The sequence below is a fragment of the Ochotona curzoniae genome, unplaced genomic scaffold (assembly GCF_017591425.1).
Source record: "Ochotona curzoniae isolate NIBS_2020 unplaced genomic scaffold, NIBS_Ocur_1.0 contig_3520, whole genome shotgun sequence".
NCBI lineage: Eukaryota > Metazoa > Chordata > Mammalia > Lagomorpha > Ochotonidae > Ochotona > Ochotona curzoniae.
The window spans coordinates 22063154-22090932 of NW_024465894.1; the positions used below are offsets into that span (position 1 = coordinate 22063154).

At 46.1% G+C, this 27779-nt stretch overlaps 1 protein-coding gene across 1 annotated transcript; it reads right to left on the minus strand.

The window, feature by feature from the left end:
* Positions 1 to 449: 449 nt before the first annotated feature.
* DSTN (destrin, actin depolymerizing factor) lies at positions 450 to 27238 on the minus strand. The gene is made up of 4 exons (XM_040981813.1): positions 27106 to 27238; positions 6845 to 7152; positions 2810 to 2886; positions 450 to 1587 (listed from the first exon to the last, which is right to left on the minus strand). The coding sequence occupies exons 1-4, from the start codon at positions 27106 to 27108 to the stop codon at positions 1478 to 1480; spliced, it is 498 nt and encodes a 165-aa protein (XP_040837747.1). The 5' UTR covers positions 27109 to 27238; the 3' UTR covers positions 450 to 1477.
* Between the last annotated feature and the right edge of the window lie 541 nt (positions 27239 to 27779).

The following is a 27779-nucleotide window of genomic DNA, read 5'->3' on the forward strand; positions in this document are numbered from 1 at the left end:
CATCTTCCTGCCAATGCTGATGGCACAGCAAGCTGCTCCTTGCTGTGCCCCGAGAACCTGGGTTGAGATCCCAGGCCCAGCTACACTAGGCATGTGGGGAGTGAACTAGCAGGTGAAGTGCTCTGTCTCTGCAGTAATTTAAGACTCACCCAGATAGTTAATTGTGGAGCAGCTGGACACAAACTAGCACCTATATGGGAACCTGGCACTTGGAGGTAGAGGATTAGCCAGCTGAGCCATGCACTGACCCCCCAAAAAGTACTTTTAACATCTTGCCTCCCCAAAGCCTGGGACTTGGAGAAATACTTGGAATTTTAAAAAAGCTTCCCGACTTTCACACCAACTTATCAATCAGAGAGGAGCTATGACCTTATGCACTCATTGTAAATACTCTGCCTCAAGGATACAACCCACATGGAAGGCAAATTCCCACATGAATCACACAGAGAGAAGTTATAAATGCTTCCTTTATTACATAATGCCAGTAACTGCTACTTTTGACTGTGCATCTCTACATTGTTCAAAGTGTTTTATGCTGTGATACTCAATGACAAAAACCTCAAGTGTCACCCACAGTCCCTGCTCCCAGGCCCAAGCAAACACACACGCCATGTTCTTCCACACTGTACCACACCAGAAGCAGCAATGCTCTGAAGGAGACGCAATTCAAAAGAATCACAAGTGTCCTAACTCATCAAGATATCATTTTATCATTCCATTAATAAAGCAGATTACAGTGGGGCCCTAATTTGTATTGTAACTAGGTGTTACAAGACACCGCAGGTTCTCCTGAGGACACACCACACTTCCAGGATACAAGGTCACTCTCCACGCAGTCTCCCGCCATGCCAGCAGTAAGCCCGCCACAGGTGCAGGAGCTGCTGCCATCAGCAGGCCTGAAATGTGCAAGATCAGCGTGAGTCACAAGTGGACATGATTTTGAGTCAGTCTTCCTCACACACTGAGTAGGATCAAAAGACTGCCCAACTTCATCTTAGTGTTCTGTTAGTACATTAGTATTGTTACATGTCATGAGAAGAATTATATTCTGTGATTCTGTTTAGTTTCAGCAGGAATAAGGAATCTGGACCAAAATTATAACCAGATTATAACCAATTCACTAGGCAAAGAAACAAAGTGACTGCTGAGGCCAACAAAGACGTAGCAATTCTCTTCACATGGCCTTGCCTGGTTTTGTGAACTGCATTATTAAAACTCCTGAGCTCAACAAAAATCTTTATAAGGCAACTCATCAAAACAGAGGCCAGTAAGAATTTAATTTCACACCAATAGAACTGCAGATCTAGATTTATTTAGGGCCATGATTGCACATTTATAGAATATTTCGTTTACTCTAAAAGGTTACAAGACAGCTCCCTCTCAGCAAGACCCTGGCCTACATATATTTGCTTTACTTATATAGTAAGAAGATAACATTACACATGGAAGCTTTCAATTTGTGGCACTGAATGATGAGCTACACGGGGCATCCTTCAAAAGCTACAATTAAGGATCCACCCAGCTTCTCTGCAATGCAAGCCCGATTGAGGTCTTCCGGCCCATTCGCTTGACATTCATGCTTTATCCCTAGGGAGGAGAAACAACAATCCTAATTAGAATTATGGCAGCAGCTTATCTGTTTCTGCAAGATAAAACCCAGTTGTAATAAGGGTAGCTATTTAAGAACCACAGTATGCAATAATTAGAATAACTTAACTGGAAAACTGTTCTGTAGCATTAACCCGCCACTCACAACACAGGCCTCCTACATGTGTGTGTGCATGGTTGGTCCAGGCTACTGGGCTTCTGGATCCAGCTGCCCACTAATGTGCCTGGAAAGGCACTGGAGGAGAGGGCCAGATGGAGCTCCTGACTCTAGGCTGCAGCCTGGTCCTGGTGTGGGCATCTGGGAACAGAATAGCACAGAGTACTCCTGCCAGTCTCGCTCTGCCTTACAGTAAATTGTTTCTTGAAAAAGAACCCTGTCACCAGGAACATTGCAACTGTGCTGCAGCCTGCTCGCTCTGGGAAGGAGGGGCTGCACTACACAGGCAGGCCCAGGTCTCAGGCCCACCTGACCAGCACAGCCGGTCAACCCCGCGCACCCCTGCAAGGCACCACAGCAAGTCCCCCAAGGAAAGGCAGTGCGCGTTCATCTGAGGAATGGCTGTTAGGGAGCCATCAACACCAGTTAAAAGAGCACACTTCCAGGGGTACTCCAACATCCAGCCAATGCACGAGGGAGCCTGACACAGCACTCAACTATGCAGCAGCAGGACTTGGACAAGGTAGCAAGAATTTTGTTTTCTGAAGTCAAACAAGCCAGGGCAAACCTGTTCTGCTAGAAAAGCACAACCACCAGTCACAGGTAAACAAACCAAGCCAGCAGCACTGGGTGAGCCGGGCTCAGCAGGGAAGCTTGCTCACCTGATGCAGACCAGGCCTCCCAGCCTGCCAGGGTGAAGCCCTTTTGACAAGCTCACACAGCAGTTAGATGACAAGCTCAGCCCCAGCCACAGGCCTTGGGTGACAGCTCCATGCACTTCCCGTCACCCCAACACGGCCTCCTGGCTGTAACCTGCAAGGGACTCACCGGGATCCCAGCGCCCAAATGACAAGTCACACTGAGCTGCCAGCTCAGGCAGAGAGCACTCTCCCAGGGAATGAGGTGAATCAATTACCTACAATCACACCGTTCAATAGTGAAGGTGCAGGGAAGGGCTCCAACGAAAAGCAGGTATGGGACCTCAGCAGCCCTCGGGCCCCCTCCTCTGGTCCCGGAACTCACCATGGCCAATCTAGAACATACCTTGGAATTTCTTTTTGATCGCATCCTTGGAGCTTGCATAGATCATTTTGCTTTTCAGAGGTGCTAGCTCTGGTGCCCTGGATAGAAAGATGCCAGAAGTTAAAAAAAAAAAAAAAGCTAGTTCAGAAAAGTCACAGCCTACCGCTTGTCAAACGGCTGGTCTCAGGAGGGGGTGGTCTTGGAATTTCCTGAGACCTGTTCTCACAGTGTCACGTCATAGGTGGGCCTATGCAAAACTACTCCAGGTGACAGCAGAGACAAGGCAGAGGGGCTAGCACTGTGGCACAGCACACCGATGCCCTGAAATACCAGCCCTCCACATGGGAGCCAATTCAAGTCCTGGATACTGCACTTCCAATCCAGCTCCCTGCTAATGCGCCTGGGCAGGCAGAGGAAAACGGCCCAAGTGCTCAGGCCTCTACACCCACATGGGAGGCTGAGCGCTTGGCTCCAGGCTTCAGCCCAGCCCAGCTCCAGCCGTTAATGCTGTTTGGTGAGTGAACCAGCAGATGGAAGGTCAATCTTTCCCTCCCCCTCTTATTAGATTGGCCTTTCAAAAACAAACAAGCTATACACATTAATTAAGATTAATTTATTTGTATTGGAAAGAAAGACTTACGGAGACAGAAAAGTCTTTAATATGCTGGTTTACTTCTCAAAGGGTCACAATGGCCAGAGCTGAACCAACCTGCAGCAGCAACCAGGAACCTCTCCCCAGTCTCCTATGCGGGTGCAGGGTCCCAAGGCTGACCACGGGCCATCCTCCACTGCTTTCCCAGATCATAAGCAAGGAGCTGGATCAGAAGCAGAGCAACTGGGACATAGACCAGTGCCCCCATGTGATGTCAGTACCTACAGACAGAGGATTAACTAGTTGATCCTAGTTATTGTTGGGCCGGCCCCACCAATACATCTTTGGGGCCCAGCGTGATAGCCTCATGGCTAAAGTCCTTGTTTTGCACACACTGGGATCCCATATGGGCACTGATTCTAATCCCATCCAGCTCCCTGCTTGTGGCCTGGGAAAGCAGTCGAGGATGGCCCAAAGCCTTGGGACCCTACACCCATGGGGAGATCTGGAAGAAGTTCCAGGCTCCTGGCTTCAGACTGGCACAGCTCCAGCCATTGAGGTCACTTGGGGAGTGAATCATCAGATGAAAGATCTTCCTCTATATGTCTCCTCCTCTCTGTATATCTGACTTTCCAACAAAAATAAATAAATATTACAAAAAAAAAAAAAAAAAAGAAAGAAAGAAAAAGGCAGACAGCCCTGGTGAAAAAAGAAAACTACTGACTAGAAATCAGAGTAACAGGGCCAGTGCGGTGGCATAACATGGTAATTCTCTGTATGCAGCAATGGCATCTCACGCAGGCATCTGTCTGACTTCTGGCTGCTCTGCTTCCTATCCAGGGAAAGCAGGGAGGACGGCCCAAAGCCCTGGGATCCCTGAAGCCATGTGGGAGCCCTGGAGATGCTCCTGGCTTTGATCAGCTCAGCTCTCACCATCTGGGGAGTGAGCCAGCAGATGGAAGATCTCACTGTCTCTTCAAAATCTTAAATCTGTTAAATCCTTAAAAAAACAAAAACCAAAAAAAACAGAGTAGCGCAGCCAACCCTGAGTTGAGAATCCCCAGGGATTCTCATTAGCTGTGTCCAGTCTAACAACTACAAACACCCAAGTTCTACAAGCTTTTCTAGTTAGGAGATAGTTCTAGAACATAAATGAAATAGAGAATAAACTATATCTGCCATAAACAATTAAGAAATGCTTATATTGTAGCAGTTTTTGCTTCCAACTGTTTACTAAAGAATAAAAAACTGCAAATGAGGTCCCTTCCTAACCCACCCAAGTCCCCCATTCCTACCTGTTCCAACAGCAGCCACAAAAGGACTGGTTTTCCGATCAAATTAAGAATCAAACCAACCATGTTCTGGCAAACACTAAATCCACGCATATAGCCCCATGATTCTTGGCTAAAGGGCAATCCGGCAGCAGCCACATCTGGCAATGTTACTAATAAGCTGTCAGTTCTGAAGTTATAGTGCTTTCTGCTGGGTGACAAGCAGCTGGCCTCAGGCCCGGCTGCACACCACGCTCCCGGATGGAGTGAGCAAAGGCAAGGGACGATTCCACATAGCTGCTGCGGCCCAGGGACACTCGTGCAGTCAGCACTGGGACAGGCTCTCACTGGCCCCCACCCTAGGTACAGGGCAGCCTGCGGCACCCATGCTCTCTGCTCCAGACCCACCTGCAGGGAGAGGGGCCAAGCCACAAGCACCCAGGGCCAGCAGATGTTTGAGATGCCAAGGTAAGTGGGTTCTCTCCTTAGTCAAATAGGTCAGGGACGTGGACAAGCAAAACTGTGCTGATTTTATCTACCCAGATGGCTAAAATATGTTAAGAGCCACTCTCAGGACCCAGCTTCTTAGAGAAAATGCCTTAATAAGGCCTTCTTCTTCCTGAAATGAATAATGCAAAGTAAACCACTGCCTTAATATTGAATTTCCTCTCTCCTTTTATTTTCCAAGGTTCAGTAAAAATGTCTTAATTTTTCACAATAACAACTTCATAAAAACCAGAAAAATTGTAAATGAAGGAAACAGTCAACAATTTAAATGCCTGCACCTTTAGCTGACTTATCCGTCCCAGAAGGACTGGGCGTAACCCATTCACTCAGGGCTCCTTTCTCAGGTTCTCATGCAATCCCTGTCTGTAGCAGCAGTGTACCAACCCTTCATTCAGACCCAAATCTGCCCAGCTGTTACCTTTACAGACCAGCCTCAACGGGAGGCGAGCTATCCCTAACTTCCTGCCTCAGCACTGTGGGTCGTGATGCTCCTCTAAGCTTCCTTTCCCTCTCGCCTCGGTCGCAGATGGCACCTGGGTGGACGCTCAGTCCCCCTTGGCCTGCTCAGATGTCCCCTCCTCTAGTCAGGGCGTGGCCACTTCCCTTGCCCCTGGGAGTGTTCTCACCACATGGCTACCGGGCCAGAAGGAATACAGCAGCTCATCAGTCAGTGATGAGCCAAATGTGATTTCTATCTGGGCCCAGCACGATGGCACAGTGGTTAAGGTCCTCGCCCTGTATGCCCAGGATCCCATATGGGTGCCGGCTCTAATCCCGGCTGTCCCACTTCCCATCCAGCTCCCTGCCTGTGGCCCGGGAAGGCAGTCGAGGACGGCCCAAAGCTTTGGGACCCTGCACCCACGTGGGAGACCCGGAAGAGGCTCCTAGCTTCGGACCGGCATAGTATCGGCCGTTGTGCTCACTTGGGGAGTGAATCATCGGACGGAAGATCTTCCTCTTTGTCTCTCCTCTCTGTATATCCGCCTTTCCAGTAAAAATAAAATAAATCTTTTAAAAAAAATTAAATTCAAATACTGATTTACTTACATGAAAAGACCAAATGATTAGTTTCAGAAAAAAGCCACCTCAATACTTGACAGCAACTCTGTCACCACCTGGAGTAGGGGTCGGGAGGAGTCTTTTTTCCACCAAGGGCCACCTAGAAATTTATCTGTAATCAACTTCAAAATCTGCATACTATAGATCTGTTGAATGTCTTGGCAGGACCAGGTAGTACTTGGGCCAGGGCTGCACATTTCCCGCCCTGACCTAGAGCAACACTGCCCAACAATGTGAGGACAGTAGTCACATCTGCATTCCTAAGACTGCCTCTATCCAGGCACATGGGATTACGGGGCATTTGGAATGTGGCAGTTCAGTCAAATATGAAACTGAATTTTAATTTAAATTAAGGTAAACACACCAGCCAATGGCTGCCTACAGTACAGTGAGCAATGCAGAGCAAATCAGAGTGGGTAGGCAACGGGGTACCTTCTTCCAAAGTGGCACAAGGCAGAGGCCAAGGCACTTTCAACCCGTGTCCCCTAAACATGAAACCTTATAAACAAAAACTACATGTAAGCAACTAGCAGTAGCTTGAATAAAAATGATTTGATCCTAGAACCGGTTCTCCAAGAGCTGAAAATAAGGAATTCACACAAGGCCCAGCATTCCTATCACACTTACCACAAAAAGAACATCAACTCTTCTTTCCTGGATTCCTTGGTTTCAAAGCTGGCATCGTACAAAGCATAGCGACAATCTTTTTCAGGGAGCATTCCCACAAAGTGCTTGAAGGGGTCGGTTATGGTGACACCAACATCGCCAACCAAGATCTCCTTGCCTTCTTCCACAATGATGCACTTTTTGTCTGCACTGAGACAGAAAATGACGGCTTTCTTTCTCTTCTTGATTTCTTCCGGTGTGGAGCATTTCCGAACTTTCATGTCATAAAAGATGCGACAGACTTCATCAGCGACTTGCACTCCTGAGGCCTACATGAGAGAAGAAATGAGGAAAAGGCTTAGAATTTTTATCATACTAAATACAAAACACTAACTTTTGGTTATAGACTGCATATACTTAATATTTTTCTCATATACTTACTATCATTTAAGAAAAGGGGATTACGAGACAAAAACCACTATTTTCAAACATCACACTTGGTTACAGATTACATACCTAAGGCCTCTATCAGCATGGTGAGGAGGGTGGCGCGGGAGGACGTGGCGTCAGCAGCCTCTCTCTCTCCAGGAACCTAAACAGCAGTGCTATCTGCAATGCCTCTGCCGGCACACAGGCGCCCAGAGCTACCAGGCTGGGAAAACCCCGTTTCCAAAGCATTTCTTTCTCTCAAAAAATAATTAGAAGGTCAGAATCTTGTTCTACTCATATTTCAAAATTATGTGATGAATATGCACTAACATCTTAGTCACTTGCCAATAAAATTCCACCTACCAAAAAGATGGCCAACTTTTTCAAGGATCTATTTTATTTCTTTGAAAGGTAGGGGGAGACCATAGAGAAATAGAAATCTTCCACCCGCTGCTTCATTCACTAAATGGTAACAATGATCAGGGCTGGCCCAGTAGCACTGTCTGGGTCTCCCACATGGGTGCGGGGGCCCAAGTACCTGGGCAATTATTCCACTGCTTTCCCAGGCACATTAGTAGGGAGCTGGATGGGAAGTAGAGCAGCTGGGACTCAAACTGGTACCCATATGGGATGCAGGTCTCATGCAGCACTTTTACCCACCTGGCCCAATGCTAGCCCCCATTTGGGGGGAGGTAGAATAAAGGTTTATTTATTTGAAATATGGAGTTACAGAGAGAGAGAAAGAAATCTCCAAGTTTTAAATTAAGATTAGAATAAGAAAATGTTAACCACTGTTAACAGAGGATGACTAAATCTGAGATTATTCTGACCAGTAAAGCAAGTGTTTTATCATGTTATACTTGCTACTCTGGGATAAACAGCTAAATAAGATTTTTTTTTAAATATTAATTTAATTGACAAAGTTACGTGAAAGGAAGTCAGAGAGAGGGAGAAAGAAACATTCCGTCCATCAGTTCCTTCTCCAAATGATCACCCCAGCCAGGCCAAACCCAGGCACTCGAGCTGGCCTCCCACACGGATCCAGTGCCCACGCCCTCAGCCGCCTTCCACTGCGCGACCAAATGCTCCAGCAGGAATCTGCATCAGGCCACAGGCTCACACAGGGTCACAGTGTCACAGAGTACTGGCCTCTAACCAAGACATTGATGGAAAAATGGCTTAAATCATTTTTTTAAAAATATTTATTTATTTTCATTGGAAAGTCATATATATAGAGAGAGGAGGAGAGACATAAAGAAAGATCTTCCATCCATTGAGTCACTCCTCAAGCAGCTGCAAAGGCCAGAGCTGTGCCGATCCAAAGCCAGGAGCCTGGAACCTCTTCCGGGTCTTCCACTAGGGTGCAGGGTCCCAAGGCTTTGGGCTATCCTCGACTGCTTTCCCAGGCCATGAGCAGAGAGCTGGATGGGAAGCGGGGCTGCCAGGATTAGAACCTGTGCCCATATGGGATCCCGGCATGTGCAAGGCAAGGACTTTAGCTGCTAGGTTACCGTGCTGGGCCCTTAAATCAATTCTTAATCTTTACTCTCTTTTAAAAGGAACATGTCATCTATTAACTTTACTATATCCATAATTTGGTTTATCAACTATTTCACTTTGCAAGTTAGAATATTAATTATACCCAAAGCTAACATCAGGTAATTCAATAAATAAAAATGCACCTAAAGAGGTAACTTACAGAACAAAAGGAAATATTTGTAGATCAGATTCAGAATATATAAAGAACCCAAACAATTTGAAAGTAAAGATGGGGCGCTGTGCATTCCATCTCAGAGTGCGTGCATGGACACTTAGCAGTGCTGCCAACTTCAGAGCCCTCACAACAGTCCCTGTGCTGGGACGCAGCGGGTGAGAGGGGAGTGAGCCAGCAGACAGAAGATCCTCCTCTCAATAAATCTTAAAAGGAGACAATAAGCCAATTAGAAATGGTCAAAAGACTCCAATAGACAATTTTCCAGAGAAGAAAAACAAATGACCAATAAGCACAGAAAAAAATGTTCACCAGGGAAATGGAAATCCAAACCACAGTAAGAGACTACTTCACACCATGCAGATGGCTACCGAAGCGTGACGGGCAATGGCAGACACTGCTGAAGCTGCGGAGAACCGGACGCTCCCAGGCACCTGAGCAATGCAGCTGCCCCCCAAAAAGTTGAACACAAGTCAATACATAACCTAGGAATTCCACAAACACTTGTACACAAATGTTGACAGTAGCATTAGTCGTAATGAACCCAATAGAAAAAAAAACCCTAAATTTCTATCAAGTGTTCAACAGACTTTCAAAATGTGCTGTATCTATACAATGGAATATTATTTAGCCATAAATACACAACATAGAAGAACCAAAAAAAAAAAAAAAAAAAAAAAAAACTTTACTGAAAAAAGAACCCAGAGAAGGGAGCTGGAAAGGCACAGCAAGTGAAGCTGCTTCTTGCAGTACCAGTATCCCACAATGCTGGTTCAAGTCCCAGGTGCCACTTCTCACTTGGCTCCAAGATAACACGCCTGGGAGGGCAGCACAAGACAGCCAAGTACTAGGCCCTGCTGCCCAGGTGGGAAACCAGGGGGCGTCCTCGACTCCAGCCCTGGCCAGTGAGGACACCCAGGAGTGAACCAGAAGAATGGAAGATCTGATTCCATCACTCTGCCTTTCAAGTAAAGCAACCTTAAACAAGGAAAACAAATACGGCAGGGGAGGCCACATATCACACACGGCATTCCCATGCAACGTCCAAGGAAGGCCACTCCACAGGCAGGGAAGGGCCGAGCGCGAGCAGGAACCAGGAAGGAGTGCAAGCAGGGGCCGGTCTCTTTCAGGGGAATGGACACGCTTTGGAATTAACACAACTCTGTGAATACAGTGAACCTAAGCTGTTCATTTTATGTGAATAGCACCTCAGTAAAGCTGTTACCTAAAAATGTCTGTAAGTATTGAGGAGAGAGATAATGTAAAATCTAAGCACTTACTTAATATTAAGCCCCAAATTTTCAATTCTGCAAATATTTGAACATTACAGTACTTCAAAATTACCATAAACAGTGCTATTTATTACTCAACTGAAGTTTAATTAGTGTCCTACATATGGAACAATGGGATAATAGCTTGTTAATCATCTGACTCATTTTAGGAATATCTAAAAATAATATACCCCAATCCCATCTAATTCATATTGAATCACAATCTACTTCAATCCTATCAATCTACATTTTCAGCTCATAAACGAACACCACAAGTAAATAAATGAAGTAATATGGGAAATTAAGATTAGAAAACTCAAAAACTACACAATCTTACTCTACTTTTTAAAAAAACAGAGCTTGTTACTACTAATCTTTACAACTTATCTATGTTAAGCAAGTTGAGGACATTTATTTTGCAACAGATAACTTACATGTTCAAAGTAACAAAAGTTAATGAACCAGAAACTGATCTAATTCCTTCAATGTCCTAGTCTGTAATATTATCTGTAAACCACATTTGACCCAACAACCAATTTAAAAACCATTAAGACAATGAAAATGTAAAGTCTTATTCAACCAATATCTGGATATTGTGATTATCTAAATATTTCAACGGCATTATAAATTTTTATTTCAAAGTTACGTCTAATTAAACATTTGCTTGCAACCGAAGACAGTAAGTAAATGTGTCTTATGCAAGAACGATGCAGCTACACCTGGCTGTGCATGACAGGCACCTTAAAAGCCTGAGTCTGGAGGAGCTTGGGCCTTTTCCCATGGGAAATAAGGCCTGTGGAGGCCTGACGGGGAAGGCCAGGAGACGCCAGCGCCCAGAGCCTGTGTGGACACTGCAGATGGGAACCAGTGCCACAGGACTGAGAGCAGGAAGAGCAGTGCTGAGGAGAGAGCTCGGCACTGGCTCCAAACGCAGACCCGACCCAAGCACGTGTCAAGCCAGACCAACCCGGGAGCACACCAGGAAGGTGTAGCGCCAGATAACGCTCAGCCCCGGGACGCAGCACAGGAGCAGCTGCGTGCGGCTCCTGCAGCAGGACACATCAGCCTGAAGGTTGTGCAGCACCGCAGGTGGAGACAACCAGTCAGTGAGCAGCAGGGTCCACAGCAGGGCTGCACCCTGCACGCATCCTGGAAGGCTAACACGGGGCAGACGGGGCAGATGGGACATATGGGGCAGACGGCACATGCGGGGCAGATGGCTCACGCGGGGCAGACAGCACACGCAGGGCAGACGGCACACACAGGGCAGATGGCACACACAGGGCAGATAGGACATACGGGGCAGATGTCCCTGCAAGAGCACCATTAATCAAGGAGACCAAGAAGACACTTCCTGAAAGTAAAGAAGCAAAGGAGAGAAAAACACATCCTAGAAACCGAAGGAGAACATCCCAGGAGAGAGCTCACTAACAACAACCTCAGAATTTGACAAAGAGGGAAAAAAAGAGAGTGAACAGAGAGCACCCGGATGGCAGCTCTGCCTAGGAGCGTTTCAGCAGATGGGGAAGGGCAGACGTCCCAGGGTCTAACCATCCATGAGGAACTTCCGAGGTAAAGACAAAAAGCAGGATGGTTAATCATGAGGGAAGCCAGGTGCTGAATTCCTGAAAACTGCCTCAGGACGGGGGAGACCTGGCTCTATGAGGAGCTGGAGGACCCAGAGGAGAGCGGGATCATTTTACGCGCGCGCGCGCGCACACACACACACGTGCACGCACATATACACCCATCAACAAATACTGAGTACTTACTGCTAGATATTTCTAAATCACAGTAATTCTATGAAACAGCTGTTAGTGTTTGTACTTGACGGATGGGGAAACTGAGGCACAAGAAAAAAAAGTAATTTGCCCAGGGCCACACAGGAAATGACACAAGTGAGATCTGAAATCAGGCAATTTGGCTTCTTAAACAGAGAATTAACAGAGCCAGATCTGAGAGCCTGCCAGGAACCAGGGCACAGATGCAGAGTCAGTCACAGGTGAGGATTTTCTTCCCTGTAAATGGAGAGGGAAATGACAGTTTGGAAGACAAACTGCCAAAGACCGTGCCTGTAAGGATCTATTTTCTCTAGGAAACATAAGCCAGGAGGAGTCGGATAGGCAGGGGTCTGAAGACACACCATGAAAGGCTTTAGCATTGCTATGCTGGGCACTGCAAGAGAGTCACCTACAGACTCGGGGAAGGGCTCTGGGGCCTGAGAGGGTTCAGCGGGGGTCAGAGACGACGGCAGTTCAGCTGAAAGCATGTGTGGGTGACAAAATAAGTGGAGAGGAAGGACTACACATTCTCCCAAGGCTTCTTCCAAACACAAACTTTCAACTCTCTCAGCCTCCTGCTTCTCTGAGCTTCCAGACTTCACACCCAGTCTTTAACAGCTCCAGCTGGAAGTCTCAAAGGCACCTGAGCCTCAGCGTGTCCAAAAAGCCAGCTGGCCTGCCCCGTGATCAAACCAATCTTCTGCTTCCTATCACAATCTCTGTAATCACAGGGCTGAAGCCTCAAAGACATCCTTAACAATGAGCTCCACCTAGTTAACCCTTTCTCTCAGATACTCAAGACGCTCATCTCCTGCCACTATCCCGGGCCAAGTTCTCACGCCTCCTACCTGATGCCAAGAAGGGACAGTGGGCTGAGAGGAATCACACTCCTCCCTTCCTAGGCACACAGGAGGCCTGCACTCCCCAGGGCCTTTCAACTCAGCTGATGTCATACAGCAAAGGTGAGCATGGTGCTATAAATCATTTCTAGCCTTATCCCTTTACAAGTCGGCTCCGTGAGTAAACGGCTGTCTGCAATGCTGGCAACTCAGTTATGGTGCAAATTCACATTCCAGTTACCGCACTTCCGATCCAGCTCCCTGTTAATCTGCCTGGGAGACCAAAAGATGGCCCAAACACTTGGACCCTCTACCATTCACGTGGGAAGCCCAGATAAAACACCAGGCTTGTGCTGTGGCCTGGCCCAGCCCTGGCAGCTACAGCCATTTGGAGAGCAAAGCAGCATATGATCTGTCTCTCCCATTCTCTGTAATTCTGCCTTTTAAATAAATTCTTAAAAATCTTTACATGCATTAATACGTACATCAATATGAACTCAATAAAATGAGTTACGTCAACCATAAAAATATTTTTAAGGTGATCTTAAGCAGGTCTTCCCTTGCCAAGAAGACATAATTAGTACCACACCCTTAGCTATCTTAGATGCTGCTGTCTTTCCTTCTGTTATCAGTGGAGAAGTCTCACCTTTTCACTAAACAAAGCTTTGGCACATTCAAATACAGAGGAGCATCATTCTTGCACTTTGGGGCCGCTACTACCAAGGTAAAGCAAGAGCTCCTGGAACACAAGGCCTGACACATCGTGACAGCCCATCTGGTAACACAGACAGCTACTATAGCACTAGCAGGTGAGCAGTACATACAGCAGGGATGTGTCTGACAAACAGCTGATTCGCATCCCCATAGGATGAAGCAAGCTGGTATGTGTAAGACTTTATCACACTGTTCAGAACATTGCCAGGAACTTGAGCTGGCACCATACGGGACACCACAGCACCAGCCTCTTAATACTATTACAGTGCAGTTGACCACAGAGAGAAGAAATTCCCAGAAAGCATAACTGGAACCAAGAGGGGAGGACACCAGTATACCGCTTCAGTCGGTGTGTCCAAGCCAGCCTTTGTATTCAAGATAGAACACAAAGCAGCAATTCTTTCCATCCCATCTGCAGAGTGATTGCATGTCTGTGAACAAGGAAACCAGCTGAAAAACTAAATCAGACATCTTGCACCTTCAGTCCACCCTGAACAAAGTGTCATGAACAGAGTCTGTGTCTACACTATTAAACTCAAGCAGAACACCTGGTCTTGGCTTAGTATATTGTCCACCATACTTATCATTACAGAAAAATCAGGAATGAAAGTGACCTCACTTCAGAAAATTAATAATTTTTATAATTATTTTTATTTGAAATATTTGAAGGATATTACACAGCAGACTAACACAATCTCAAATTTATAAACCACTAGCAGCAAAGAGTCATAGGTTCCTTTTCAACCTACCTATTTTGATCCAAATTCACAAAGGAGCTGCAAGTGGGAAATGGCTCAAAACTGCTCACAATTCTTTAACTGTATCACTGCTTGCACAAGACTCAACAGAAAATGGAATGATGGGCAACAAAAAGAGTTGAGGTTTTGGCTACAACTAGATACCTCTGACAAATGATGCTGAGATAGCAAAATGAAAATGTCAGCTGCTTTGGGTACAATTTTACATGCAAATACTAAGATAATAGGTTTGCAGGTCCTGTGTTAAGATAGGGGAGGGGGCGCTGAATAAACAAATGTATCTCTCCAGCAAAAACTCCACTGAAAGTACAAAAGGGAATTTTTTTGAAAAGAACATCAACGCACTAAGACAAGGAAGAGAGATAAACAAGGACCTCTTCCCAAGGAGGAAGGAATGGATTTCCTATGAGGAGCACTCTACCCTGACTCCAGCCATTGCAGCACACCTCCCTCTCCTCAAACTCCAGAGTTGGGTTCTGGAGAGGATTAGCAGGTGCTCACAAAGGAAACAGGCAGAATGCTGAGGCCCTCACCCCACCACCCCCATCACCCCCCCGCCGAAGCCTGACCACCAAGTACTGAGTCCTCAGTCCCACTGCTCTGGAAAACCTCCACTGCCCAGAAGGACTTCATGTTCCTTCCTTGCACTAACACATGATACCACCACATATGGCTGTTAAGTGTTTGATGTTGCTAGTTAATATTGAGAACTATATTTTTATTCTAAATAATTTAGTATAAATATCAACACATAAATTATCTTAATACTAAAATAGCATGTTTTATGTAAACAAACGGCTGTATTTAGTATTCTGCCTGGAAAGTGACACAGAATTCCGCTTCACCGATGGTCTGTAGTATCAGGGACTATGGCTAGACTCTGGAATGACAGTGCAATCCCTCCAAGAGCAAGGATTTCAACTCCAGTCTCCTAGAACCACGGTCGACTACTGCTGGGGCTACGGAAGCAACCAGGAGGGAAATCCAAATAGCGTTGTTAAAAACTACTATTGTCAGTGTTACTTTGGAAAAATCAAAATAATCACAAATAAAGAATGGTCATGAAGTCTCATACAGAAGAGCAACCTGGCTATGGGGAAAGAAGTGAAGTAATGAAATTAAAACACAAGGCTTACACAATAGCAATAAAGGAGCTTTATGTAACATACACACAGGGCTATTCCAGGTCAATTTTACACTTAACTAAGAATATGGCTTATAAATATGTTGAGAAAGTGAGATAACGAATTTTTTTTTTTAAAAAAAAGGGCTGTATTTTTCTTCTCTCCAGTAAATAGAATTTGAAGCATTTTCCCTTCAAGCTCATTTTCTTCAGAGGAAGAAATCATACCACAGAGCTGAATAATAATACTCATTCAAATCTTGCAACTTAAGCAAGTCACCCAACCTCCCATAAGCCTCAATTTCATCATCTGTAAACTTTGAATTATGATACTGCCACCTCAACAAGTCTGATAAGGTACCACACATAAAGTACCTGAATTCAATGCCTGGTGATTGTTAGCACTAAGTGGGGAATGTTTTTATGTTACTATTAACCTGATTACCTGGTTAGAGCTTTCTCACTTCTTCCTAGTCACCAAATGTGGCCAATTTTTAGTAAAGCATTAAAATGCTATGAAATCAACACAAAACTAATTTTTGAAACACTGAGGTTTGTTCTCTGATAAGAATTATGAACTAAAACCCAATTTGACCTCTTCTTTCATACCACAACTAGTAAGTAGCTAAACAGCAAAGATACACAATAGCACGGAGAAGGCAACAGTCCTTTTAACATAGTAGATCCAATTACACTACCACCTAGCAGGAACAGCCATCACCTGCGGCCATAAATCAATGTCTACATTAAGGAGAACCGGGGCTACAGAGTGAACTAGAAGATCTTGTACTAAAATCTTCACTCTGGGCGGGCATTTGGCCTTTCAGTTAAGACACGCATTGGATTAGGGCCAGCACTGTGGCTCACATTCACCATAAAGCTCCCACCCACGGTGCTGACACTGCATAAATGCACCAACTTAAGTCCTGGTTGTTCCATTTCCCACCCAGCTCCCTGCTCTCACACGTGGAAAGCAGTGGAGGTTGCCTCTGCATCCACAAGGGAGACGCAGAAGAAGCTCCTGGCTTCGGACCAGTCCAGCTCGGGGCACATGTGGCCATTTGGGGAGTGAACCAGCCGAAGGAAGATTTCCTTCTTTATCTCTCCCTTCTCTGTAACTCTACCAATCAAATAAATAAATCTTTCTGTTTTAAAATTTTTATTAATATACAGAGAACAGATCTCGTGCATTCCATACAATTCCAAGGAGACAACCACACTTCCTTCACTCCCCGGATTCCTCCCCACAATCCCCTGACCTCCCTCCCCTCTCTTTGTCAGTTTCTGCAGACTTCTTTTCTAGACAATTTCTCTTTTTTAGGCAATTTCTTTTCTTCTTCCTGTATCTGAGGGAGGGGGGAATCAAATAAATAAACCTTAAAAAAAATTAACTGGTTCACATCCCATACCAATTTGCCTGAGTTTGATAGCACCTCTGACACCTGACCAACGTTCCCACCAATGCAGACCCAGAGGCAGGAGTGGCGGCTCAAGCAGTTGGGTTCCTGCCACCCAAGTGGGAGATCTCGATACTGTTTCTCAAATAAACAAAACAATTTAAAAACAAATCCTCCCCAGCATATATTAGCAAAGCAAATGCACAATGAATCCCTAATCTCTTGACAAGTTCAAAATGGCCTAGACACTGCTGTGTGCATTTTCCTAAAATGTACCTAGATTAAGGTAACAAGGCCAATGGAAGGGGGCAAGACAGTGCTGAACTGAAGTTGCTGCTCCCTGAGCCACACCAGCCTCCCGCAGGGTTGCAGCCACCTGCCAGAGGGCCATGTCCCGGGCTCTGAAGGCTGCAGCACCCAGGGGAACACCCACCCTCTCATTTCCACAGTCACCACCTAGTCTAACTTCCCATCAAACTCCCTGCCTTACTTCCCCAGATCACTCCAGAAAGCCAAGGTGAAAAGCGTATCTGCCACAAATGTCCTACTTTAAAAATCCTCATTCAGCTTACAGCAAAGTGTGGCACCCTTGAGATAATGACTCCTGCAGACTACACAGCAATTCTCCTTGTAATGTGCTAGTGAGCTCCACTAAAACCATTCTTGAGTAACCCTTACTTAAGGGAAACAATGTGTTCAATGACCTACATTCTATAAATCATCGCCTCACTCCCAAAGTAGCGAATCATCTCCCCAGCACTGCATGCATCATCTCTTTGTAGACAATCCTCATACAATTTGTGAGTGAGTGGCCATCGCATTTGGGAGGCAGGAACAATAAGAAAGTGTAGAAGACTGACAGTGAATGGAGTATTCCCTGTTTGTCCTCCTCACTGCACACACCCGTCAGAAAACAGGAGACAGATAGGAGGGGAGAAGAGCAACTTGGAAATGGCAAGGACACTGGCAAACGATCTGCTCCTGTTACTGTTTTCTTTCAATGATCCCCAGTTTCCTTGAGGGGGAAATCAAGGCCCCGGCAGGACAGGTCAGAACCTATGCCCATCTCCAATCTCCTTCCACATGACCCCGACAGGTGGTGCTCAGGTCCAGTCACACCCAGCTCACTGTGACTCTCTGAATGCACCAAGTTCTCTTGTCACCTTGACCTTCTTCTCCTCTCTAGCTGGTCACACAATTCCTTCAAAGAAAGGCAGCTGACTGGTACTTGGGTCCTGCTGTCACCAGCTCTAAGTTACAAGATCCATTCATCTACTAACACAGACTGCAATTGTCTAGTACCCTGGAGAGCCATTTGTTAGTTGAAGACGCCAATGCATACAATTTCTCATCTATCAGAATTGTGTAGCTAATCAAGTAAAGTTCTACACTTAGCATTTGTTTAAAAGTTGGGGATACGTACTTTCATATTTTAAAATATCTAATATGCAAGCATCACTTAATTTCAGACATTAATGCATACTTTAATATGCAAACGTGACCTATAAGAAATCAATATCCCATAAAACACTGACACTTCTGAAAATCTCTACAATGTACCACTTAGTCATTTGATTCTGCAGTTAAAGTCTAGTAATTTTATACAGGGTACAGCGAATGACCATTTCAAGTATTTATCAATATTAGAAAAAAAATCTTTACGATATTCCATTTCACATCCTTCAGTAAAATAGAATACATTTGCCCTCCACATTGGAGAACGGAATATTTGTGACAAAAAAAGCAGATGCTTAGGGCTGGCCCTATGGCTCAACTGGCTAATCCCCCAACTAAAAGTACCAGCACCCCATATAAGTATCAGTTCGTGTTCTGGCTGCTCCACTTCCCATCAGCTCTCTCCTTGTGGCCTGGGAAAGCAGTACAGGATGGCCCAAAGCCTTGGGACCCTGCATCCACATCAGAAACCCAGAAGAAGCTCCTGGTTCCTGGCTTCAGATTGACTTAACTCCAGCTGTCACAGCCTCTTGGGGAGTAAACCAGCGGACGGAAGATCTTTCTCTCTGTCTCTCCTTCCCTCTAATCTGCCTTTCCAATAAAAATAAAAGTTAATAATAAAAAAAAACCAACAAATGCTGACATCAAATGCCTCACGCTAAACAAAAAGAAACCGGACTCAGCTTAAGACAGTATGATTTCAGTTTCACAATGTTCTTGTAAAGGTAAAACTCCAGGGCAAAACCAGATGAATAGTTTGGAGGAGTGGAGGCATTAAAACGAAGATTTTTTTTTAAGTAAAATCTTCTAGATTTTGCTTGAAATAAATAATTTCACACTGTATTATTAATGAAAACTTGCAAAATCCACATACTAAGGATGAGTTCTTTATGTACCAAATGATTTTAATGATTCCCAACTTAATCTATTCCCAACCTAATCTATTCCTCTAAAGAAAAAGCAAATTAAATAATCACAGACTAGAGCAGAAAGACTACTCCTTGGTTAACAATGAGTCCCAGTCCTCTGGTGATTAGCTGGCATGTCAACAAACTTCATCTACTTAAGCAGTCTGATCTTGCTGGTTAACTGACAACTTCTCTTTCACCACTACCCCAGTGTTAGTTCCTCCTTAAACATGAACATACTTCCGAGTTATTCTCTCACATCTACTCTCAACATATCACACTGGGCTTGTGCTATGGCACATCAGGCCTTCCTGGAGTGCCTAGATTCTAGCCCACCTCTGCTTCTGATAAGCTTCCCGATAACACACACTCTCAGAGGCAGCAGACCGCCCCACCTTGGGTCCCTGCCACCCAGTGGCAGACCTGGATGGAACTGCTGCCCAACCCTGCTTGCTGCTGGCATTTAAAGAACCACAGATGAAAGACTGCCCCCACCCCTACACTCTCTGCGGCTAAACCTCTCAAAAACATTTAAAAGGTCTTGTGTCACTTTCAAAATTAAAAATCTTGCACAATTCCTAACAACTTTAAGATAAAATTTGTATGTTAATAACATAATAATATGGCCCTCACTGACTCAAGAAATGAATCTTCCAGATTCATTAATCACCACAAGCAATTCTATTTGTTCCCAAGGTCTTCATAAAGTGACTTGGCCACTTATACTAAGAACCTTAAAATAACCCAAACCTTCTGATCATATATCCCAGGAATTCCACTTCCAGGAATTTATTGTGGTGAACACTCAAATCCAGACAGTCCAAACAAACAAACAAAATCCCTACAAACTAAATTTTAATACATCCACAGGAGACACTTCTGACAGAGTTGCTGGTAGACAAGGCTAACAACACTGGGGAACTATTCGAGCTTGCTTTAAGTTTTAGGAACAGTGTAGTATCAACTCTGTAAAACAGTTTAAAGAAATTCCATGATTTAACAGTGGGAATGTAAGTAGATTTTTACCTTCTGTTTCTTGTACTTTCCAATTTTTCTCCGATAAGCATAGTTTTTAAGTTAGACACACAGGGAGGGGACTGCAGTGTGCCACTTGGGCCCCCCCCACCCCCGACACAGAAAGGCCTGGCCACAGTCTCAGTGCTCCACACTCCTGATGCAGTCTTCTACTGCTGCACCTGTCAGCCAGGGGATGCTGAGCCAAGGACCTGCCAGCCATGTGGGAAGCTGAGAGGCAGCCCCTGGCTCCTGGCTTCTGCCTGGCACAGCACTGTTGGGGAGGCAACTATCAGATCGGAATTATTTCTCTTTCTTCCAAGTAATTTAAAAATAAAAGTTGAAATGTATTTTAAGGATGAAACATATGAAGTCTTCTGTTTGCATGAAATGAGTGTAAAATCATTCAAATTTTATTCTGATTAAATTTTTGATATATTAGATTATGTTCATCCTTTTTAAACAAAACTAAAAAAAAAAAGAAAAAAAGACTGCTAGAGGGCCTGGCGCTATGGCCAAGCAGGGGCACCAGCACCCTGAATTGGCACTACAGGAGTCCGGCTGCTCCACTTCCCATCCAACTCCGTTATGTGCCTGGGAAAGCTGCAAAAGACAGCCCAAGTCCTTGGGACCCTGCACACAACTGGCTGACCCAGAAGAAGCTCCTGCTTCCTGATTTCACACAGGTCCAGCTCTGGCCACTGTGGTCACTTGACGAGTGAATCATCAGACAGAAGATCTTTCTCTCTGTCTTTCCTCCTCTCTCTATATATATGACTTTCCAATAAAAATAAATAAATCTTTAAAAAAGAGAAAAGATGACAGTCAAACTGGCTACAGGAGTCCAGCTTCTGCACACCTTGGCTTTCCCTTCTGCTGGACACTGTAGGAAAACACAACCAACAATGCAAAAGTAAGAACACCCTAAAAATGTACAACCTGGCAATTTTCTCCAAGTCGACCTAGGATAGGAATAAGTGTAGGAAATGCATCCTTGCTTTCTGTGATAACAAACAGAATAATCTATACAGTAACATAAAAGCACTAAAAAGAATAATCTTTCTTTTATGTGATCCAAAAGCATGGACATGGCAGATGATGCCCTAGCTGGATTAGTACACCATGAAGTTTCTTTAAGATGTTCTCAGTCTTTTCACATGTTCAACTGAGGTAAAATTCCTAATTTAAAAAAAACGTGGCTTGAGCCGACGCCATGGCATAGTATGCTAAACCTCTGCCTGTGGCACCAGCATTTTACTAAGGGTGCCGCTTCCTGTCCCAGCTGCTCCACTTCCCACCCAGCTTCCTGCTAATGTGCCTGAGAAAGCAGCAGAGGAAGGCTCAGGTGCTTGGGCCCCCACAAGCACATGGGAGTGCCAGAGGCAGCTCTGGCTCTAGCTCAGCTCCAGCCACTGCAGACCCTTCAGGAACGAACCACCCGATGAAAACCTGTGTACACATATACACTCTCACTGTCTCCCCCTTCACTCTGTAAGCCTGACTTTCAAAATAAAAATATATCTTGAAAACATTAATCTGTTTAAAAACAGAGGGCATTTGGCCAGGTGCTAGCTGGCCCAATCCCATCCTGTCCTAGTTTTAAGACCCACCTCCGCCTGACTGCGGTTCCCTCTTAGGGCAGGCAGCAGGTGACGGCAGCAGGCAGAGGTTGGTTACTATCGTCATCACCCACTTAGGAGACAGGGACTGAGCTCTCGGCTCCCAGCTTTAGTCTCAGGGAGGGACTGTTGGGAATCTGGGCATGGGAGCTCTTATCTTTCAAACAAATAAAAGCAGCATCTCAACAACATGCCTTTTGTTGTGACCCATGCATCTCCTATGAGTGCCATTTCAAGTCCCAGCTGCCCTCCTTTTTCTTTAAAGATCTATTTGCTTTGATTCAAAAGGTAGATTTGTAGAGAGAATAGCAGACAGAAAAAAAAGAGAGAGAATTTTCCATCTACTGGTTCCCTCCCCAAATGACTACAATGGCCTGGAGCTGAGCAGATCTGAAGCTAGGAGCTTCCAGGCCTTCCAGGTGAGTACTGGGCTTCAAGGATTTGAACCAACCTCCACTGCTTTCTCAGGCCATAAGTAGGGAGCTGGACGGAAAGTAGAACAGACGGAACATGAACCGGTGCCAAAAATGGAGGATTAGTCAGCTATGCCACCACACCAGCCTACCCCTCCCCCTCCACTTCTGATAAATGCAAAGTATTTACTAGTGAAACAAAATACATTACAGAGCTACGGTAACACAAACATTTGGTGCTTACCAATGTTAATCAATTACTAAGTTTGCTATGATTTTTATTTAAGTCAATGTTATTAATGAAAACATCATGCTTATCTTGTGTAACTTTTGTTTAACACCTTCTATATTTTAAGAGATGTTGTCTGTTTCCAGCATATTTGAGAGTAACCACAAAGTAGGAGCCACAGAGTCCCCCTGTGGACCCTGTACTGACTGTTCCTAACACATTTTGGCTAGATGAGCTTCCTAGGAAAAATAGAGAGGGGCAAGCCTGCACAGGAAGTGTCAACCACCATCTGTACTGCCTGGCCCACTCTAGCCGACCACCACCAGGAGCCTGAAAACAGCATGTCTGTAGCTAAGCACACTGAACTTGGCCCTCAGCAGTTTTAATGGAGCTGGAAAGGAACTTACATGCCAGAAGAGAGGAACATTAGTGTTCGCTATGAGGTTTTAGCATTGACAATCATGATCTTGTTAATTGCTTGTAGTGTTTAATTTACTTAATGACTTCGCAAACAAGTTTAGTTGAAGTTCACAAGATGTAGCATGCAAATAAAAATGTAAGATGCAATTAAATATGAAGACAGACAACTCACTATTAATCATAAAAATGTGAATTAAAATAATCAGAAACAATGCCACAGTCATCAGAAGGTTTTAAGTATCACAGTCCTAACTGGTGAGAGGACATAGAGAAACGGGCCAAAGATGATGGAACATAAACTAGAACAAACCAGCAGATCAAAAACATGTCTTCATGCCCTCACACGGAGGCCTTCTGCCTACACGCACAATCAAATACCACACGGAAACTGCCTACTGTAGAAATAACTAGCGTAGACAAAAAAAAAGTTAGAAATGTTCAAATGTCCACCAACAGGGCAATGAAACTAAAGCTACCGCTAGAATCAAACATTATGCCTACGAACACCGCAGGATTAATAAACAAAACTGTTAAGCTGGTATTGTGGCACTGACAGTAAAACCACCAGTTAATCTGGCATCCCCACAAGGGCTATGGTTCAAATCCCAGTTGTTCCACATTAGATACAGCTCCCTGCTAATACACTGGGAAAAACAGGGGACAATGGCCCAAGTGTCTGGGCCACTCCACCTACACTGGAGACCTGAATGAAGCTTCAGGCTCTGGTCTGGTCCAGCCACTGGGGTCATGTGGGCAGTGAGCCACCAGGTGGAATCTCTCTCTTTCTCCTTCTCTCACACTTTTTACCTCCTACCCTCTCACCCTTTCTTGCTGTAAGCTTTTCAAATAAATATTTTTTTAAAGCCACATAAGAAGTGACATGATGCATAACATTTACAGGAATTTTTAGAACACATCAATATATATTATCAAGGACTAATAACTGATCTGTTATGTATAGCTAAAAGTATGACAATATCAATGAGGATGAACATCAATGTCAGGAGACAGCTGACCTTTCCCCAGATGGACGCCTGGCAGGCAGTGCACAGCAAGAAGTGCACCAGCCGGTTTATGCTCCGGGTAGCTACTTGGTGTGTAGGTAGCAGCTGTATAACAGCCATGCCCCAGGTGGATCTGCCCCATCCCCTCTCTTTTTCTTGGAGATGTTTATCCTTACCGAAGGCTCTCCTAACTGCAACAGCAAAGAAAATCGCATCCTCATGGCCAGTGTATTCTGTCTCTGTCCCAACAGCAGTTATCTCTGGGGACAGGAGGGGACAGGAGGGGACAGGAGGGGACAGGATGAGGAAGACAAATAGCCAACCGCATTACTAACAGAAATACCAGAAACACCGCCAACACGCAACTGGCTGCTTGGTTTGTTTTTGCTAAAAAGAAATTTGTTATCCTGTATTATACGTCTCTGTTGAAAATGTCTCAACATTAACTATATAATATTTTAAGGTCCGATGATGTGGAATCATCTAAGTAGATACCAATTAATTCTTTATAGTCATATTAGGCACAGAAACACAATTTCAATCTATTTCACTGGATTGTTACAAGTGTTTTTGCAAATCACCACTTGGTATTATATATCTGTAATTCAGCCTGAACCAACTTCCTCGGTTATTGCAGAGTTTTGATTAGGGAAATCGTTGATTATACCAGATCTTATCTCACTTTCAGGGACAAGAATGCACTTCAAAGTTGAAGTAGCAGCCAGCCTGCTGCAAGGGCATACCCTGGTCACAAAAGGAGGTAGGCAAGCCTGAGGCGATGTCCCAATCCACACTCAACAGATGCACTGAGCAACTAACCCTAAGAACTCAGTAACGGGCAGGAAAACCATCTCTGTGCTTCCAAGCAAACGGGCACATCCACTACAGACACAAATGGCACCTGCAAACGTATCCCTCTTGGTTGGCACTATTATGATACCTCAAAGTGCCCAGCATGATCTGAGTTGCTTCAACTGCTTTATTCCAAGTGCTTCTAGATCAGCTGATGAATACCAGGAAGTGATTGTTAATTCAGAACAAACACATCAGCAGTTAAAATTTAATCATGTGTGTGTGTGTGTGTGTGTGTGTGTGTGTGTGTGTGTAAAAAGCAATTTGGAACAAAGTGTCCAGCCAACAGATCTGAATAGTTTTAAAGTGTTAGTATCTGAAATCAAGCTCTTACAAGCTAAATTCCAGCCAAGCCAAACTGTTTTTAACAGGTAAAAGAAAATGTCAGCTGGACTGAGTGGAGAGACATAGGCCAATAAAACAACCTTTACAAACGGGCGGTCTTACGTTCCTTACAATCATCCAAACCAGGCAGCCTACCAGGCTCTCTGAGTACAAGTTGGAAATCTATTTGGAATCAATCCCTCTTTCATTTTTTTTTTCTCTTCTTCACATAAGCCACAAAAATAACAGCTGTTTCTTCACATTAACGTATGCGTGTACAGAATCCGAGTTTTTCAAAGCCAAGCATTTACCCTTAGGCATTTAGCTGAAGTTTAAATGTTTGATTCTACTTTCAAATACAAATATAAAATGTAGCAGCAGTCAGCAAAGCAAAGCAGTCCATGAAATCCGGAGAGTAGAGCAGGCTCCAGCCCACTTACCAACACTTTCACCAAGGGTGGATGGTCTTAAATTCACCAGAAAATCCTCCGATGTGAAGGTATTTTAGTATAAAGTTAAAAGTATTATAGCACCTACACACTGGAAAACTGAAGAGGTTAAAAAGACGTGACCTTCTTGGTCACTTGCGGAAGTAAACCAGAGAATTCCAAACTAAGTTATCAACTCCCTGTTACCTGTCTCCTGCCATCAAAAAAACACCCAAGACGCTCCTTGGCGTCCTCAGGAGCCACTGGGACTCTGCAGAAAAGCTGCACTACCTCAGGAAGACATCCCCAGCTGCCCCAGGCAGACAGGCAGGCCCAGTGCAATCTGCCTCACTCAGCCGGCTAAGGGTTTTGCCTGCAAATCATTGACCAAAAATGGTCACAGTGAGTGCAGACTGGAGAAAACGACAAAATGCTGTACCTGACTGCCCCAGCCCACAGCCTCACTCCACTGTAGTCTAAAGCGGGGAGAACAAGGACAGTCCAGCCATAAGTCCATCTGTCTAGAATATGGGGGGGTGGGGGGGCGGATCTCATTTCACAACCTTTTCAAATCAGTTGAAATTGCTAAGGCCCAGCTTGAGAGGCTAGTGGCTAAATCCTCGCCTTGCATCCGCTGGGATCCCATATGGGTGCCGGTTCGTATCCTGGCTGTTCCACTTCCCACCCAGCTCCCTGCCTGTGGCCTGAGAAAGTAGATGGTCCCAAAGTCTCCAGCCTGGGAGCCCTGGAAGAAGCTTCTGGCTTCAGATGGGTAGGCATCTCTGGCCCGTTGCGGCCACTTGGGGAGTGAACCAGCAGATAGAAGGTCTTTGTCTCTAACTCTCTCTCTGTCAATCCAACTCTTCAATAAAAATAAATAAGTCTTTAAAAAGAAGAAGAAATTGCTAGGATTCAGCATCCTCGGGCTAAACCCGCACCTCGCATGCTCAACTGTGGCCGATCCAGAGTTGGTGGGTCTTGTTGCAGTTTTCCCCAACTATCCATAGCCAGATCGGGCAGGGGAGGGTTAAGAGAGACACTGCCAAGCTTGACAAGCACGACGAGAGAGTGCTGCTGGAAGCTGATCGCCAGATAGGACAAACAAAGCGGCTGCAAGGCCACTCGGTTCTTAATCATGCCAGGGTCAGGCTCGTTAGCTCTCGCTCGTTCCGCCTCGCAGGGAGCTGCAATAAAGGCCTTTATTTTCCCTCCGGAGATGGGCCGAGAAGCGCCCGAGCTCTCTGACCTTCTCTGAACAAGGACCTTCGCGGGAATCTCGGGCCTCGGGGGACAGCACCGGGTGGCTGTCCACGAACCCCCCTCCCCCCGATCGGTTCCACCGAGGGGCTCGGGATACGCTCGACCCCGCTGCTGGGTCGTCCCGACGCCAGGCAGGAAACGCCGCGGAGCCGACGGTCCGGGGCGGCGGCCTGGCCAGCAGCTGGGAGCCGCCCTGGGGTGCGGAGGCCCGGAGACGCTCTTCCGCCCGGGGACGCTGCAGCCCGGCCCGGGGCGCGGCTCGGTCCCCGCGGCGGCCCGCAGAGATCCGCGGCCAGCAGCCTGAGCCCACGCTTCAGGCTCCTTCCCACTCACCATCTTGGCCGCGGCGGTAGCAGGAACGCGGGAGAGCGAGACGGATGGCGCCGACTCAGCCGGAGCGAAGTCCTCACCGAAGCGAGACCGACACCGAACGCGGAGCCGACGCGGCGGCGCGAGCCTTCTAGGGGGCGGGCGGATGCGCGCTTTGGACGGAAACGCGCCTGCGCGCGCCGGGCCCCGCCCGCCGTTGCTACGCAACCGCCCGGCCCAGCGGCGCCACGCCCCAGTGCCGCCCAGACGCCGGGGCGGACGGGCAGGCGGGCAGACCGGCAGGCGGGCCGCGAACGCTTCACCTGCTGGAGGCTGGACGGGCGGGGTTCCCCCTGATCAGCTCGGGTTTTCGTGGGGCGCGGCGAGGAGCCGCTCCTTCAGAGCTGGGCTGGCTCGGGCCAGCCTTCCCCATCCCCCGCTGGCCGCAGGATGCCCTGCCCACTGCGCCGTCGTTGCCCGTATAAGGAAGTAGCCACCTGGGCAGGTGTGCGCCGCCACGGGGGGCGGGATCCGGGGTGCGGGTGGGTGGGGTCCCCGGCGGAGGAGCGGGGCGGGGTGGCGGGGACCCGCGGGAGCCCAGTCGCGGGCCGAGGCCCTAGGACCGCATCCCGCATTTTTTTACCTACTTTGGTGCGATTGCTGCCACGCTGCCCTGATTGGCCAGTCTGGCCCGCCCG

Excerpts from the sequence above, each read along its gene's own strand:
- DSTN (XM_040981813.1), bottom strand. Across the intron at positions 2,887-6,844 it reads GAGTTGATGTTCTTTTTGTG|GGCACCAGAGCTAGCACCTC; the intron begins GTAAGTGTGATA and ends CTTTCTATCCAG. Across the intron at positions 1,588-2,809 it reads GATCAAAAAGAAATTCCAAG|GGATAAAGCATGAATGTCAA; the intron begins GTATGTTCTAGA and ends TCTCCTCCCTAG.